Source organism: Chinchilla lanigera, unplaced genomic scaffold (assembly GCF_000276665.1).
Source record: "Chinchilla lanigera isolate Chin_1 unplaced genomic scaffold, ChiLan1.0 scaffold00032, whole genome shotgun sequence".
In the NCBI taxonomy this organism is placed as follows: Eukaryota; Metazoa; Chordata; class Mammalia; order Rodentia; family Chinchillidae; genus Chinchilla; species Chinchilla lanigera.
In genome coordinates this window covers 15,988,229-16,000,663 of record NW_004955433.1, presented here as the reverse complement: position 1 = coordinate 16,000,663, position 12,435 = coordinate 15,988,229, and the positions used below count along the sequence as shown (strand labels likewise).

General features: G+C 37.2%; 1 protein-coding gene across 7 annotated transcripts in view; it reads left to right on the top strand.

Annotated features, from left to right (window-relative positions):
- The window catches only part of Cnot1 (CCR4-NOT transcription complex, subunit 1), an 88,757-nt gene that overhangs the window by 26,884 nt on the left and 49,438 nt on the right, over window positions 1-12,435 (top strand). For all 7 annotated transcript variants that reach the window (XM_013516128.1, XM_013516129.1, XM_013516127.1 and 4 more), the window contains exons 3-11: window positions 2,352-2,459; window positions 3,318-3,416; window positions 3,799-3,867; window positions 4,824-4,878; window positions 5,225-5,428; window positions 6,766-6,934; window positions 7,964-8,090; window positions 8,239-8,349; window positions 11,916-12,086. In XM_013516128.1, coding sequence (XP_013371582.1) covers window positions 2,352-2,459; window positions 3,318-3,416; window positions 3,799-3,867; window positions 4,824-4,878; window positions 5,225-5,428; window positions 6,766-6,934; window positions 7,964-8,090; window positions 8,239-8,349; window positions 11,916-12,086 — 1,113 coding nt within the window. The remainder of the gene's footprint in view (window positions 1-2,351; window positions 2,460-3,317; window positions 3,417-3,798; window positions 3,868-4,823; window positions 4,879-5,224; window positions 5,429-6,765; window positions 6,935-7,963; window positions 8,091-8,238; window positions 8,350-11,915; window positions 12,087-12,435) is intronic.

Here is a 12,435-nt window from a genome sequence, read left to right as displayed (position 1 = left end):
TGTGGCTGGGTTTAGTGGGGATAGGCCTATAATCCAAGCTATTTTGGAGGCTGAAGATGCAAGTTGGAGGTTGTGCCAGGCAACATAGACCTTATCTTGAAATGAAATTTAAAAAAGACAGAGCCTGGCATAGTAGCACATGCCTCTAATCCTAGCACTCAGGAGGTTGAGAAAGGAGGATCACTGTGAGTTCCAGGCTAACCTGGGCTACATAGTGAGTCTCAAAAAAAAAAAAAAAAAAAAAAAAAAACTTAAAAAGCTGAAGTTCAGTATCCTCTTGGTTCAGTCTTCCATTATCTCAAAGAAAAAAAGTTAAATATGGAGATTTGTGTTTGTATGGTATATATGTGTATTTAGTTATACTCTCTTCTGATTGTAATGTACTAGGTTATTGTTTTCAATTTAAATTGAAAATTGGTGTGTGATAATTATATAGTCTTGGATCTTTGCTCTCATCAGGGTAGTTTTTTTCGTTTGTTTTTGGCTTTTTGAGGTGGGGGTGGTGCCAGTACTAGGTGAATGCAGGGTGTTGTGCTTGCCCTTCCCATTGAATGAGACAGGGTTTCTTTGGGTAGTTCAGGCTGACTTTGAAATCCTAACCCTCTAGCCTCAGTTTCTTGAGGGCTGGGATTACAGGTGTGTACCACCATACCCCTTTAAAGATTTTTCAATACTTTGTTTGTTTATTGTGATACTTGGGATTGAACTCAGGGCCTTTGTGCTGAGTATATCCCTATTGTTTTTTGTTTGTTTGTTTTCTTATAGACATTTACCAAGTTGCCCATGTGGATTATAATCTTGCCACACAGCCTTGCCAGTTGCTAGGGTATCTGTTTTGGTGGTGTAGGTTCTTTAAGGCAGTATGTTCATAGTTCTAGGGGCTAGGATACATTAATTCCTGCCTTTAAAGATTTTAATCAAAGAATGATAACCTACAGAACCAGTGAGTGGATTCACAGTAACCTTTTGAGTTATAAAGGTTATTTGTTGTCTCACTGTGTATATTTTACCTTTTGGGTTTCTAGGGGGATCACTGTTCTTAACGCCTACATTTTCTTAGTAGGAAAATGAAAACTGAAATATGTTAAATAACTTTACAACTATTGCATAGCTAAGATGGTACAGGGAGATCATAGGCTTAGAAATTGGACTGTATATATAATCTACTTAGAGATTATAGATTATTGGATTTTTATGCTCATGAAGTCTTTTTGAAGTATCTATCTCTTCATCCATCAGGGGGAATATAGGCAGGTTTGAAGATTAAACCAAGGAAGGTCAGTATGTGATATCTAGTCCGTATTAGGTAGTTTAACATTTTAGTTTGGCATTCAATAAGTACAATACTAGAAGTAAGGTACAATCACACCAATTCTGTTTCTTATGTGTGTTTTTTGTTGTTGTTGTTTTTTAAGAGAGGGTCTCTTTCTGCAGTCCAGGCTGCCCTTGAACTCACTGTGTAGCCCAGGCTAGTCACAGCGATCCTCCTGCCTCAGCCTCTTGAGTTGTGCTGGGATTACAGGCTTGCACTACCACACTGGCTGTCATGCAGTTCATAATGACAATAAACAAACAACTGGTACTAGTTAAGTGCTGTGGGTAAAAGTAAAGCAAAGTTAGGGATAATATTGGGGCAGGTGATGTTGCTGTCTTAGGGAAGGTGGTAGTCACAGAAAGTTGAGTGATAAGGTGACTTTAAAGCAGAAACCTAAAGGAAGTGAGAACAAACTGTGTATAGATGTCTGGAACTTGCAGGGAAAGGAGATAGAAAATGTAAACAGTGGTTAAGTTTGAAGAACAGCAAGAAACTAGTGAAGCTCAAGGGTAGCATCTCGATCACTGAAGTCAGGTGTTAGCACTGTCACATGTATATAAACTGTAAGAGTTGTGTTAGTGGAGAGACTGCAGGTAACATGAGATTATTGCCTTAAAACTTGCTGAAAAAGTATTTTATTCCTACTAAATACGATGTGATGCTACTTCGTATTTTTGTAGTCTCACCAACATGCAGAGTTTTATGGTTATTGATTAATGGTAGTTTTCTGTCTTCCTGCCAGTGACAGTTAGGAATATTTTTTTTAAAAATTGCTGCAGTTAGGTACCTGCATCTCAGTAATTCCTATAACTCTTATTCCAAAATGAATAATTAAGGTAACTTTAGGTTTTGTCCTAGAAGTTAATTTTTTTTTTTTTAAACCTCTGCTTTTCATTTATTTATTTCTAGTTCTGGAGATTGTTCTTGGGGCCTCGTGTGATAGGCAGGGCTCTACCACTAAGCTGTATCCCCTATTGTGTTCATTTATTTGTTTGTTTTTAACCCTCCTTTAACCTTTCATTTTTGTTCTTTTTAGATTGTGAATCGGCACGGTCCTGAGGCAGACAGGCATTTACTACGCTGCCTATTCTCACATGTGGATTTCAGTGGCGATGGTAAAAGCAGTGGCAAAGATTTCCATCAGGTATTTAGAGCTTATAGAGTTTCTGACTACATAGCTCTGTCTGTTCACTGAATTGCAGTTTTGAGCATAATGTGTATAGCAACATGTGCAAAATAGCATCCAGAAATTATTATTAGCTGGATGGCTGAGTAAAAGGGGTTTGGATATTTTTCCAAACTCTTTCTTTTCCATCCCCTTTCCTGCCTGACTGTAGACCATTAGAATTATCAGATGATGGACTAGGGAGCAAGGGCCAGATCTACCCAAAGTAGCAGGAATGAGGATATCCTGCTTGAAAAGTTAGTATGGCAGAGAGGATATCTCATCCTAGATTGTCTGGCTTGATTCTTAACCCTGTAACAACAGTTTAACATGATATTGTGTATTATAGTAATCTTGGTCATAAATCCCTATTTTGTGGAAGCTTTGGTTTAAAACTTGTTGTTAATAGACTTGAAGTAGGTTTTTTTTTTTCGGTTGTTCGTTTTGTTTTTGAGATGTCTTGCTATGTAGTTCAGGCTGGCCTTGAGCTCATTATGGACTTGCACCGATCTTCCTGCCTCAGCCTCCCCAGTGCTGGAATTACAGGCATGCTCCACCACATCTGTTTTAGCAGTTTAATAGTTTAATATTTTTAAAGAGCTGATTATGATAATAAACATTATGTGGTAGAATATTGTACTTCTTTGGGTTTTTTTGTTGTTGTTTTTGGTATCGGGACTGGGAATCAAACTCAGCACCTTGTGCTTGCCAGGCAGGTGCTGTGCTAACTGAGTTATATCCCCAGCTTAGATTATACTTTAACATTAAGAGAACTTCTGCTGTTATTTATGTGAGATGATGGTTAATACTAATGAAAATTCATTTTTATTCTTGAAGACTCAGTTTCTGATTCAGGAGTGTGCGTCGCTGATTACAAAGCCAAATTTTATCTCAACATTGTCCTATGCCATTGATAATCCATTGCACTATCAGAAGGTTGGTATTATTTTTCATTAATACTCTTAATTTGAGATTTCTTATTAGGGTTTTTTAAAAGGCTCTAAGCTTATTTTTTGTTGTTTGTTTCTTTTTTATTGTTTTGTTTTAATGTCATTTCTTATCTTTACATTTTTTTGTAGTTTCTTTGGAGTATCTTTTGTAGCTTTCTGAGAAAATCAAGGCAGTTCATTCAGTAATAAACAGAATCTTACTAAAACTATACCTTGTGAGGATTAAATGTGTCAGTCCACAGTAGCATGTGGCATACTGTTTATAGCAGTAGGACAGAATTTTATTACTTTTACATAGTGCTGTAGTTGAGTGAATGTGTAATTTTGAAATCTGAGCTCGTTTTAAAATAAAATTTGGTTTATTTCAGAGTTTAAAGCCTGCACCCCACTTATTTGCCCAGCTGAGTAAAGTTCTTAAGTTAAGCAAAGTACAAGAGGTAAGTGATTTTTTAAAAAGATACATAAGCAAAGTTAACATTTAAAACAGCACAGCTCTTTTTATTGTGTGGTGGTGAGTTGTATTCTCTCTCTTTTTTTGGTTTGTTTTTTTTTTCTCGTACCAGGAATCAAACTCACGACCTCACACTTGCCAGGCAGGCACTGTGCTGCTGAGCTAAATCCCCAGCCCCCTTTTTTTTTTGCCTTTTTGAGACAGGGTCTCGCTATGCAGCTCACTTTGTAGCCCAGGCTGGCTTCGAACTCACAACAGTCCTCCTACCTCAGCCTCCCAAGTGCTGGGATTACAGGCGTGCACCACCATGCCTGGCTTGTATTCTCTTTTCTTTCTGTCCATCTTTTTGAGATAGGGTTTCACTATGCAGTTCAGGCTGGCCTTGAACTCACTTTGTATCCCAGGCTGGCCTTGAACTTGGGGTGATCCTCCTGCTTCAGCCTTCCGAGTACTGGGATTACAAGTGTGCACTGCCACACCCAGCTGTGTTTTTTCTTTTTATACAGAGTCTGTGTAGTCTAGGCCAGGAATTATTGGTACCCTAGGCTGGCCTCAAACTTAAAATCCTCTTGCCTTAGCCTCTCCAGTGCTGGGACCTCAGGCGTGTGTTGCCACATCTGATCCCAGCACAGCTTTTTGCAACTTGTTCCATCCCATACTATTTCTGTGAATGTGTATATATCTGACTTGTGGAAAATTTTTAGAGAGAAACAGCTTTTGTGTGGTTTTGTTTTTTTGAGACAGGGTCTTGCTGTGTAGTCCAAGGTAATTTGAAACTTCCTCTGTATCCCAGATTGTCCTTGAACTCTCAGTCCTCCTGCCCCAGCCTCATTAGTGCTGGGATTATAGACATGTACCATCATGTTCAGCAAAACACAACTTTTTATTTAAAAAAAAAAAAGACCATTAGACTCTGATTAATATGACTACTTCTTGTTTCAGGTAATTTTTGGTCTTGCCCTCTTGAATTCTTCCAGTTCAGATCTCAGAGGTTTTGGTGAGTTGCTTTTCCTCTTACAGTAAGATACTCTTTAAGATTAGTATTTCCTGGTGTCTGTGGGATAAAAACATAAAATTTACCTTTGTAACAGTTCTTAAGCATATAGTTGTCTGTATTTACATTGTTGTAATAGATGTCAGGAATCTTTTCATCTTGTAAAACTCCTTTCAATAGCCAGCTCCTGGGAGTTAATCTCTTCATATCCAGCAAATAGAGCTGTAAAAGCATTAGAGAGATAGTGAGTTGATGAGTGAAAAGGGTGATCATCTGTGTTTTGATGGTGTGTCACTTTTTACCAACTGTGGAACAAAAATAACTTGTTTTTGTTTTATCTGACTTCTAGCTGCTCAGTTTATTAAACAGAAGCTTCCGGATCTTCTGCGTTCTTACATTGACGCAGACGTTAGTGGAAATCAAGAAGGTGGCTTCCAAGATATAGCAATAGAGGTCCTACACCTCCTCCTCTCCCATCTCCTCTTTGGGCAGAAGGGAGCCTTTGGAGTTGGACAGGAACAGATAGACGCTTTTCTTAAGACACTGCGCAGAGGTAAAAGATTCTTTCTTGCTTGTTGTACCATGTTTTACTTGGATAGGCACAAACACATTTTAAAAAGCATTTTAAAATGTAAGTAAGGCAGTGATTTACTTGTCCTTTATGTTGCTAATCTTTTATGTAAGAGACCTACCATTTAAAATATGAAAGTGGTAAAGCTTCATTAAAGAATTAGTTAAAAGTAGCATAATTATGATAATTTTTCTTTTTCCTAATGGGATTAAACAAAGGATCTTGGCACTGAGCCTTAGATCTTTTTTTTAAAATTATTTTTGAGACAGGGTCATGCTAAGTTGGCCAGGTTGGGTTTGAACTTGGGATCCTCCTCCTTCAGCCACCCAAAGAGCTGGGGTTATTGGCATGTGCCACCACACCTACCACCAGTAATCTTTTATATAATTCTAATCACAGATGAGAGTTGGCATAGTTCCCTGCTGTCTTTTTCCCTCTTAAAGAGACTGTAGTGGGAGGCTGTTTGAGATTCAAAAGTTGATCACTTGATATTACCCCCGTCAGCTACTGGCATTGTAATGTCAGGATAAATACTGAATTTTGCTCATTTTGGAGAGGAAACTATTTTTAAAATAAATAAGTAGGGCTGGGCATGGTGGCACACACCTGTTATCCCAGCACTCTGGGAGGCTAAGGCAGAAAGATGGAAAGTTTGAGCCCAGCCTGGACAATTTAGTTTGCCCTATCTCAAAACAGAACGAAGGGTTAAGGATGTGGCTCAGTGTAGAAGCCTTGAGTTTAATCCCCCAGTACTTAAACAAACAAAATAAATGGAGTACTATGATTTTTAATCCCCCAGTACTAAAACAAACAAAATAAATGGAGTACTATGATTTTTTTAATGATTTTCTCGTTGTTATTTTTATTTACTCTTAATGTTAATATATAGTTAAATTTCTAACTCCGTTCATTTTCTCAGTAATGGGAAGCTTTCTTTTCATTGGTGAAATCGACCCTGATATACCCTGAAAGCTTCTAGTGCCTCCACTGTATAGGAATTGATCATACTGTTATAAACATTTAATATTTAGGATATGAATTTTTCAGTAGATACTGGATCCTAACAAGAAAAGTTAAAAGTCTGCAGGTTAAAACAAAGACTCAAAATTCTGAAGTTGGTGTGAGTTGGGTTACCAGGTTGGAAAAACTAAGTTAAGCTTTGCTTTGAGTATAAATTTGTGATTCATGTATTGAGTATGAATTCATGGTCAACATGTTGGGTTTGATGGCTTGAGTCGGGAGAGAGTGTAAAACATTGATCGTTGGTTGTTGTTTTTTTTATTTTTATCAGTATTGTTGTATCCTTATTCTTCCCTCAGATTTTCCCCAAGAACGCTGTCCTGTGGTGCTTGCACCACTTTTATATCCTGAAAAACGGGACATTCTAATGGACAGGATCCTGCCTGATTCTGGAGGGGTAGCTAAGACCATGATGGAGAGCTCTTTAGCTGATTTCATGCAAGAAGTGGGCTATGGCTTTTGTGCAAGGTTGGTAGTAAGATATGTTGGACTTTACATTATTCCTGTGGAAAATATGATGTAATTCTTTAAAACGTGTCCCTGAGATTCTTTAAATTTATCATCTGCCTCTCAGATTTTTGCTTCTGAATTGTAGTCTTCCATATATTAGTGTTGTTGGCCACTGTAAATACCCCGAGAGTAAAAATTTTTTATCTCTACCAAGTTCTTAAATTTAAAAATCTAGGATTTCCTAGCCTAGTTTTCAGGAGAGGCATTTTGTAGCTTTTGGGGAGAGAGAGAACATTAGACAAGTGTCTGTAGAACTTCTAATAGTTTTTATTTAATCTCTAATTTCTTCTCCCTAACACACCCCTCAGCTTCTTCATTGTGGCTCTACCTCCTTCCTGTCAGTTTCCTTTTTTGTTTTTTTTATACCTTCCCTCTTGTATGTTTTTTTCACCTGCCAGGGGTGCCAGAGAAAATTGTGTCACCTATTAGTAGCATTTATGTGCAATGTAATAGATCATTAATACTTTTTTTTCCTGAGAGTAAGTTATTCAGGGTATTAATGTTGCTTTGTTCTCAGTTTCAGTGTAACTTACAATGTTTTAAAATCCTTTATTATTCCCAGCGCTTGGGAGGCTCTGGCAGGACGATCACTGAGAGTTCAAGGCCAGCCCAAACTACAGAGTGAGTTCAAGGCCAGCCTGAACTGCATACTGAAATCCAGTCGCAAACAAACAAACAAACAAATCCCTTATTAAAAGTATATTCCCACTTACTGAAATGATGTATTTAAAAATGCTTGGCATATGCACTTTTAATTTTAATTGAACTGTAAGGTACAAAGTAAAAAAGTTAAGATGTATTTAAGTGGATATTGGATCTTAAGAAGGTGATTTTTTATGGTTACATAAAAGTAGTAGGAGATCATATTACTCTGCCTGTATTGGTAAAACTAAGGATTTTCACACAAGGGTTCATTTATTTACAGCACTTTCAATTCTTTATTCTTGAGGGTGTTAACATTTTCTTAAAGTTGTATTTCCATTCCAGTATTGAAGAATGTCGCAATATAATCATGCAATTTGGCGTTCGGGAAGTTACAGCTGCCCAGGTTGCAAGGGTTTTGGGAATGATGGCGAGAACTCATTCAGGATTAACAGATGGTATTCCATTACAGGTTTGTTGAATTCAGCTATTTTACAGATCTTGTCTGCTTTATTCTTTTTAATTAAATTACAATGTGATTAGTTGTCCTATCAACCAGAGCTGAACAATGAGGAAAATCTTCGGTTGGATTTATTTAATTCAAGTTTCACTTTCTGTAGAGTATCTCTGCTCCTGGCAGTGGGATCTGGAGTGATGGAAAAGATAAAAGTGACGGCGCACAGGCACACACATGGAATGTAGAAGTCTTGATTGATGTTCTCAAAGAACTGGTGAGTTACATGTAATCATGATTTGGAGGGAGTTAAATTATTTCCATTTTATTTTTTCCAGTCAGATTTTATTGGTACATTTTAGCTATACATAATGATCACATTCATCAGAGAATTTGTACTACCTGTACATGATATAACTTATTTTTTATTATGATTTTTGATTCATAATATTTGTATGGAATTGCCCAAACAAAGCATTTTTTTCTTTCACAGTTCTGTGGATTACTGAACCCAGGGCCTTGCACATGGTAGGCAAATGCTCCACCACTGAGTTACATCCCTAGTTAACAAAAAGCAAGCTTTCATAAATAAGGTGTATAACCGAGTAAGAACAGCAGTTTTTTTTCCTCAAGTTTTTGTTAATGTATTTTTGCAATATATAGTAAGTACATGCGTCACAGGAGAATGGGGGAATTGGTACATACATGTGTCCATCTAGATCCTTTTTAAAACTTCCTCTTCACTCCCATCTTCCACATCTTAGATCCCATTCCTACCCTTTCAGAGAACCAACTCTGATTCATTGATTCTTTGTATTGTTGTTTTAGTCTCAATTTCATTAATTTCTACTCTGATTTTTATAATTTCTTTCCTTCAGTTAGTTTCAGATTTGGATTGTTGTCTTTCTAGGACCTTGAGATATGTCATTAGGTTATTTGGCTCTTTTTATGTGTATTATAGCTATGGTTATAATACACATAGCTTTTATGTGTATTATAACCTTCCCTCTTAGAACTGTGTTCACTGTATCCTTAGGTATATTGTGTTGCCGTTGTCATTTGACTGTATAAACTTTATATCTTCTCTCATGTTTTCTGTGATCCATTGATTATTCAAAACATTATTTAATCTCCATATGTTGTGCAGTTTCTGTGCCTTGTTTTGTGGTTTTTAGCTTCATTTCACCATGACCTGATAGTATGCAGGGGACTATTTCAGTTTTTTGCCTTTATTTTTTTATTTTTTTATTTTTTTTGGTTTTTCTCCGGTACCGGGAACCGAACTCACGACCTTGCATTTGCCAGGCAGGCGCTTTGCTGCTGAGCTAAATCCCCAGACCCAGTTTTTTGCCTTTAATTATGCGTGTTTTATAGCTTAAGAGATGGCAGTATAGTTTGGAAAAAATGTGTATTCGATTGATGGTTGAAACATGTTCAGTTGTTTAGTGGTATAGTTTACCTCTGATGTTGTGGATTTGGGGAGGAGGGCTCTAGTTTACCTAATTTAAGTCCAGTAGTAGTTGTTTTATGAAATTGAGTGCAGTAAACTCAGTGCATACATATTTACAATTGTTTTCTCTTCTTGTTGAATTGTTCCCTTTAACAAAAGGTAGTGGTGGCCATTTTTTGGTCTCTCTGCTGTGTCTAAAAGTAGCTATTCTTTTTTTTTTTTTCTTTTTTGAGACAAGGTCTCACTATGTAGTTTAGACTAGCCTTGAACTCACTTTGTAGCCTAGGCTGACCTTAGACTTGTGCCAGTCCTCAGCCTCACAAGTCTCTTGCTATGTAGTTTGCATGGTGTCTTGTCATTTTTAGGGCGTTACTGAGTTTTGATCTACATCTACCTTATTTTCTATTTCTGGCATTCTGTCCTCACATTGGTCAAGTGTGCTACCTAGCTTTCTTTTGATTTTTTCATATCATCCGTCTCTACTTGCTTTCTTTTCATACTAATTCATTTCCAGAGTGGTCATTCATGTCTTACATTGTCTTATTTAACTTGGGTTATTGTTTGTTTCTTGTTTAAGCTCATCTGACATTTTGTTGGTGAAATCCTTTATCTGTTTAATTCAGTCTTTGAGCTTGGTAAACATCCTGTGCATTTGTTTGCCGCCCCCCTCCCCCAACTCCTATGCTATATTGTTTTAGCCTGTTTGTCACCTAAACATGTACAGATTACAGTGGAGATGCACTCTAAAAGATAAACAGTGTCTCTCTGTGGAGCATATGAAGTGAATGAAGCTTGTGATACTGATAGCTTGGTGATTTGAATGTGAAGGCCTTTGACATTACACTATTGTAAATTTTATAAACAGTACACATGGGCTATTTTAAATTTATAAGAAAATGTTTTAATAATGATAAACCTTAGTTTATTATAATTTTATAAAACTTAATTTAGAATATTTTTGACTCTTTTGTATTAACACTGAACCCACAAATACATTGTATAGTGGTACCAAAATACTTTCTTGAGCCTGGGGTCATAGCTGAGTGGTGTGCTCTGTGGCATGTATGCAGCCCTAGGTTAAATCCTCAATACTACAGAAAAGCCCAATTTGGTGGCACATGCCTGTAATCCTAGCACTCAGCTGAGGCAGGAGGATTGCTGTAAGTTTGAGGCCAGCCTGAACTACATAGTGAGACCCTGTCTTGAAAAAGAAAAAAAAAACATCTTTGTTGGGCATGTTTACTCAGTGTTAGAGTGTTTCCTCAGCATATGTAAGGCTTCGAGTTCAATTCGTAGCACTACAACACTATTTCTTCTTTTTAAAGTTGGTGGTGGTGGTGGTGGTTGTTAGAAACTAAAATACAGACACACAGTAGCCTAGGTCTATATAGGATCAGGGTCATCAACATCACTGTATTGCACTTGTACAGTGTGTCCCGCTATAAAGTCTTTGGAGACAAGAACAAACATGGAGCTGTTAGTAAACTGACAGTACCTTCTTCTGAATATCTCCTGAATGCCTGGTAGGATTTTCTTCAGGAAGTGTCACTCTTAATCAAAAAAAAAAAAAAAAAGTCCATAGGAATTTGTTGCTTCTTTTCATTATATATTGGCTTGTAAACACATAATGTACCATGAATAGTCTGTTCTGTTAAAGGAAATTTCTATGAGTCCATGGTTGAAAATGCTTTTTCTTTATGGTGCTAGAGATTGAATCTAGGACATCCTAATAAGCAAGTGTTTTATCACTGAACTGCATTGTCAGCCTTTTTATTTGTTTTAGGTTTTTTGAGACAAGGTCTTGCTGTGTAATCTCCCAAGTACTGAGATTACAATGTGCTCCACCACACCTGACTTTATTTTTCTTTGAGGCAGTCTCATAGGTTACCCCAAGCAGGCTTTAATGGGCTCCTTCTGCCCTACTCTCCTGTGTAACATGCATCTCTGTGCCGCTGCTCCCCTTTTTTCTTAGTGGTACTGAGTATTAAACCCCCAAGGCTTTTACACTGAGCTACACTACCTGTTTTTATTCTAAGGTTCAGTCTTACTAAGTTGATAAGTTGCTCTGGCTGAGCTAGAACTTGAAATTCCCCTGCCTGAGCCTCCCAGAGTGCTGGAATTACACATGCATGTCACCATGTCTGGCTTAGAAACTTTCTGAAAAGCTTTCGGAGATTTTAGGGAAAAAATCTTCTAAACCTTTTGATATTTATACTCTGGGATCAAACCAGTCTTGTGTATACTAAGCATGTGTTAAGAAGATAGAGAAGCTACTGTTGAGCTTCTCCCCAGCCAAGTAGAAGAGCTTGATTTCATCTCAGAATTAATTTGCTTCTTTTAAAGTGTGTACATACTTGTTCGTTAAACTCAGAAATACTTTTATTTTTTATTAGAACCCGAGTTTGAATTTCAAAGAAGTGACTTACGAACTGGACCATCCTGGATTTCAAATTCGTGATAGTAAAGGGCTTCATAATGTTGTTTATGGTATTCAGAGGGGTTTAGGTATGGAAGTGTTCCCAGTAGACTTCATTTATAGACCTTGGAAACACGCAGAAGGCCAGGTAAGTGAATAGTATTTAGCTACTGAAAGAGAAAATAAAATGAGTTATTTATGTATTGTCGTGCACCTATTGATTGAAATATTGTAATAAAGTAGAACTTGTTTTGCATAGCTCAAAAAGCAAGTGTTGTCACAGTATTGAAGGGATATTATAGTTCTGCTACCTGTCAGAATTCTGTCAGATGTAGCAGTCCAGCTGTTTTCCCAGTAGATTAATGATATTTGTCTCAAAGGCTATCATGTTGTGCACCTTTGATTTTTCTGAATTGTCTGATTTTTTTTTTTTTTTTTTTTTTTGTTTTTCTCCGGTACCGGGAACCGAACTCACGACCTTGCGCTTGCCAGGCAGG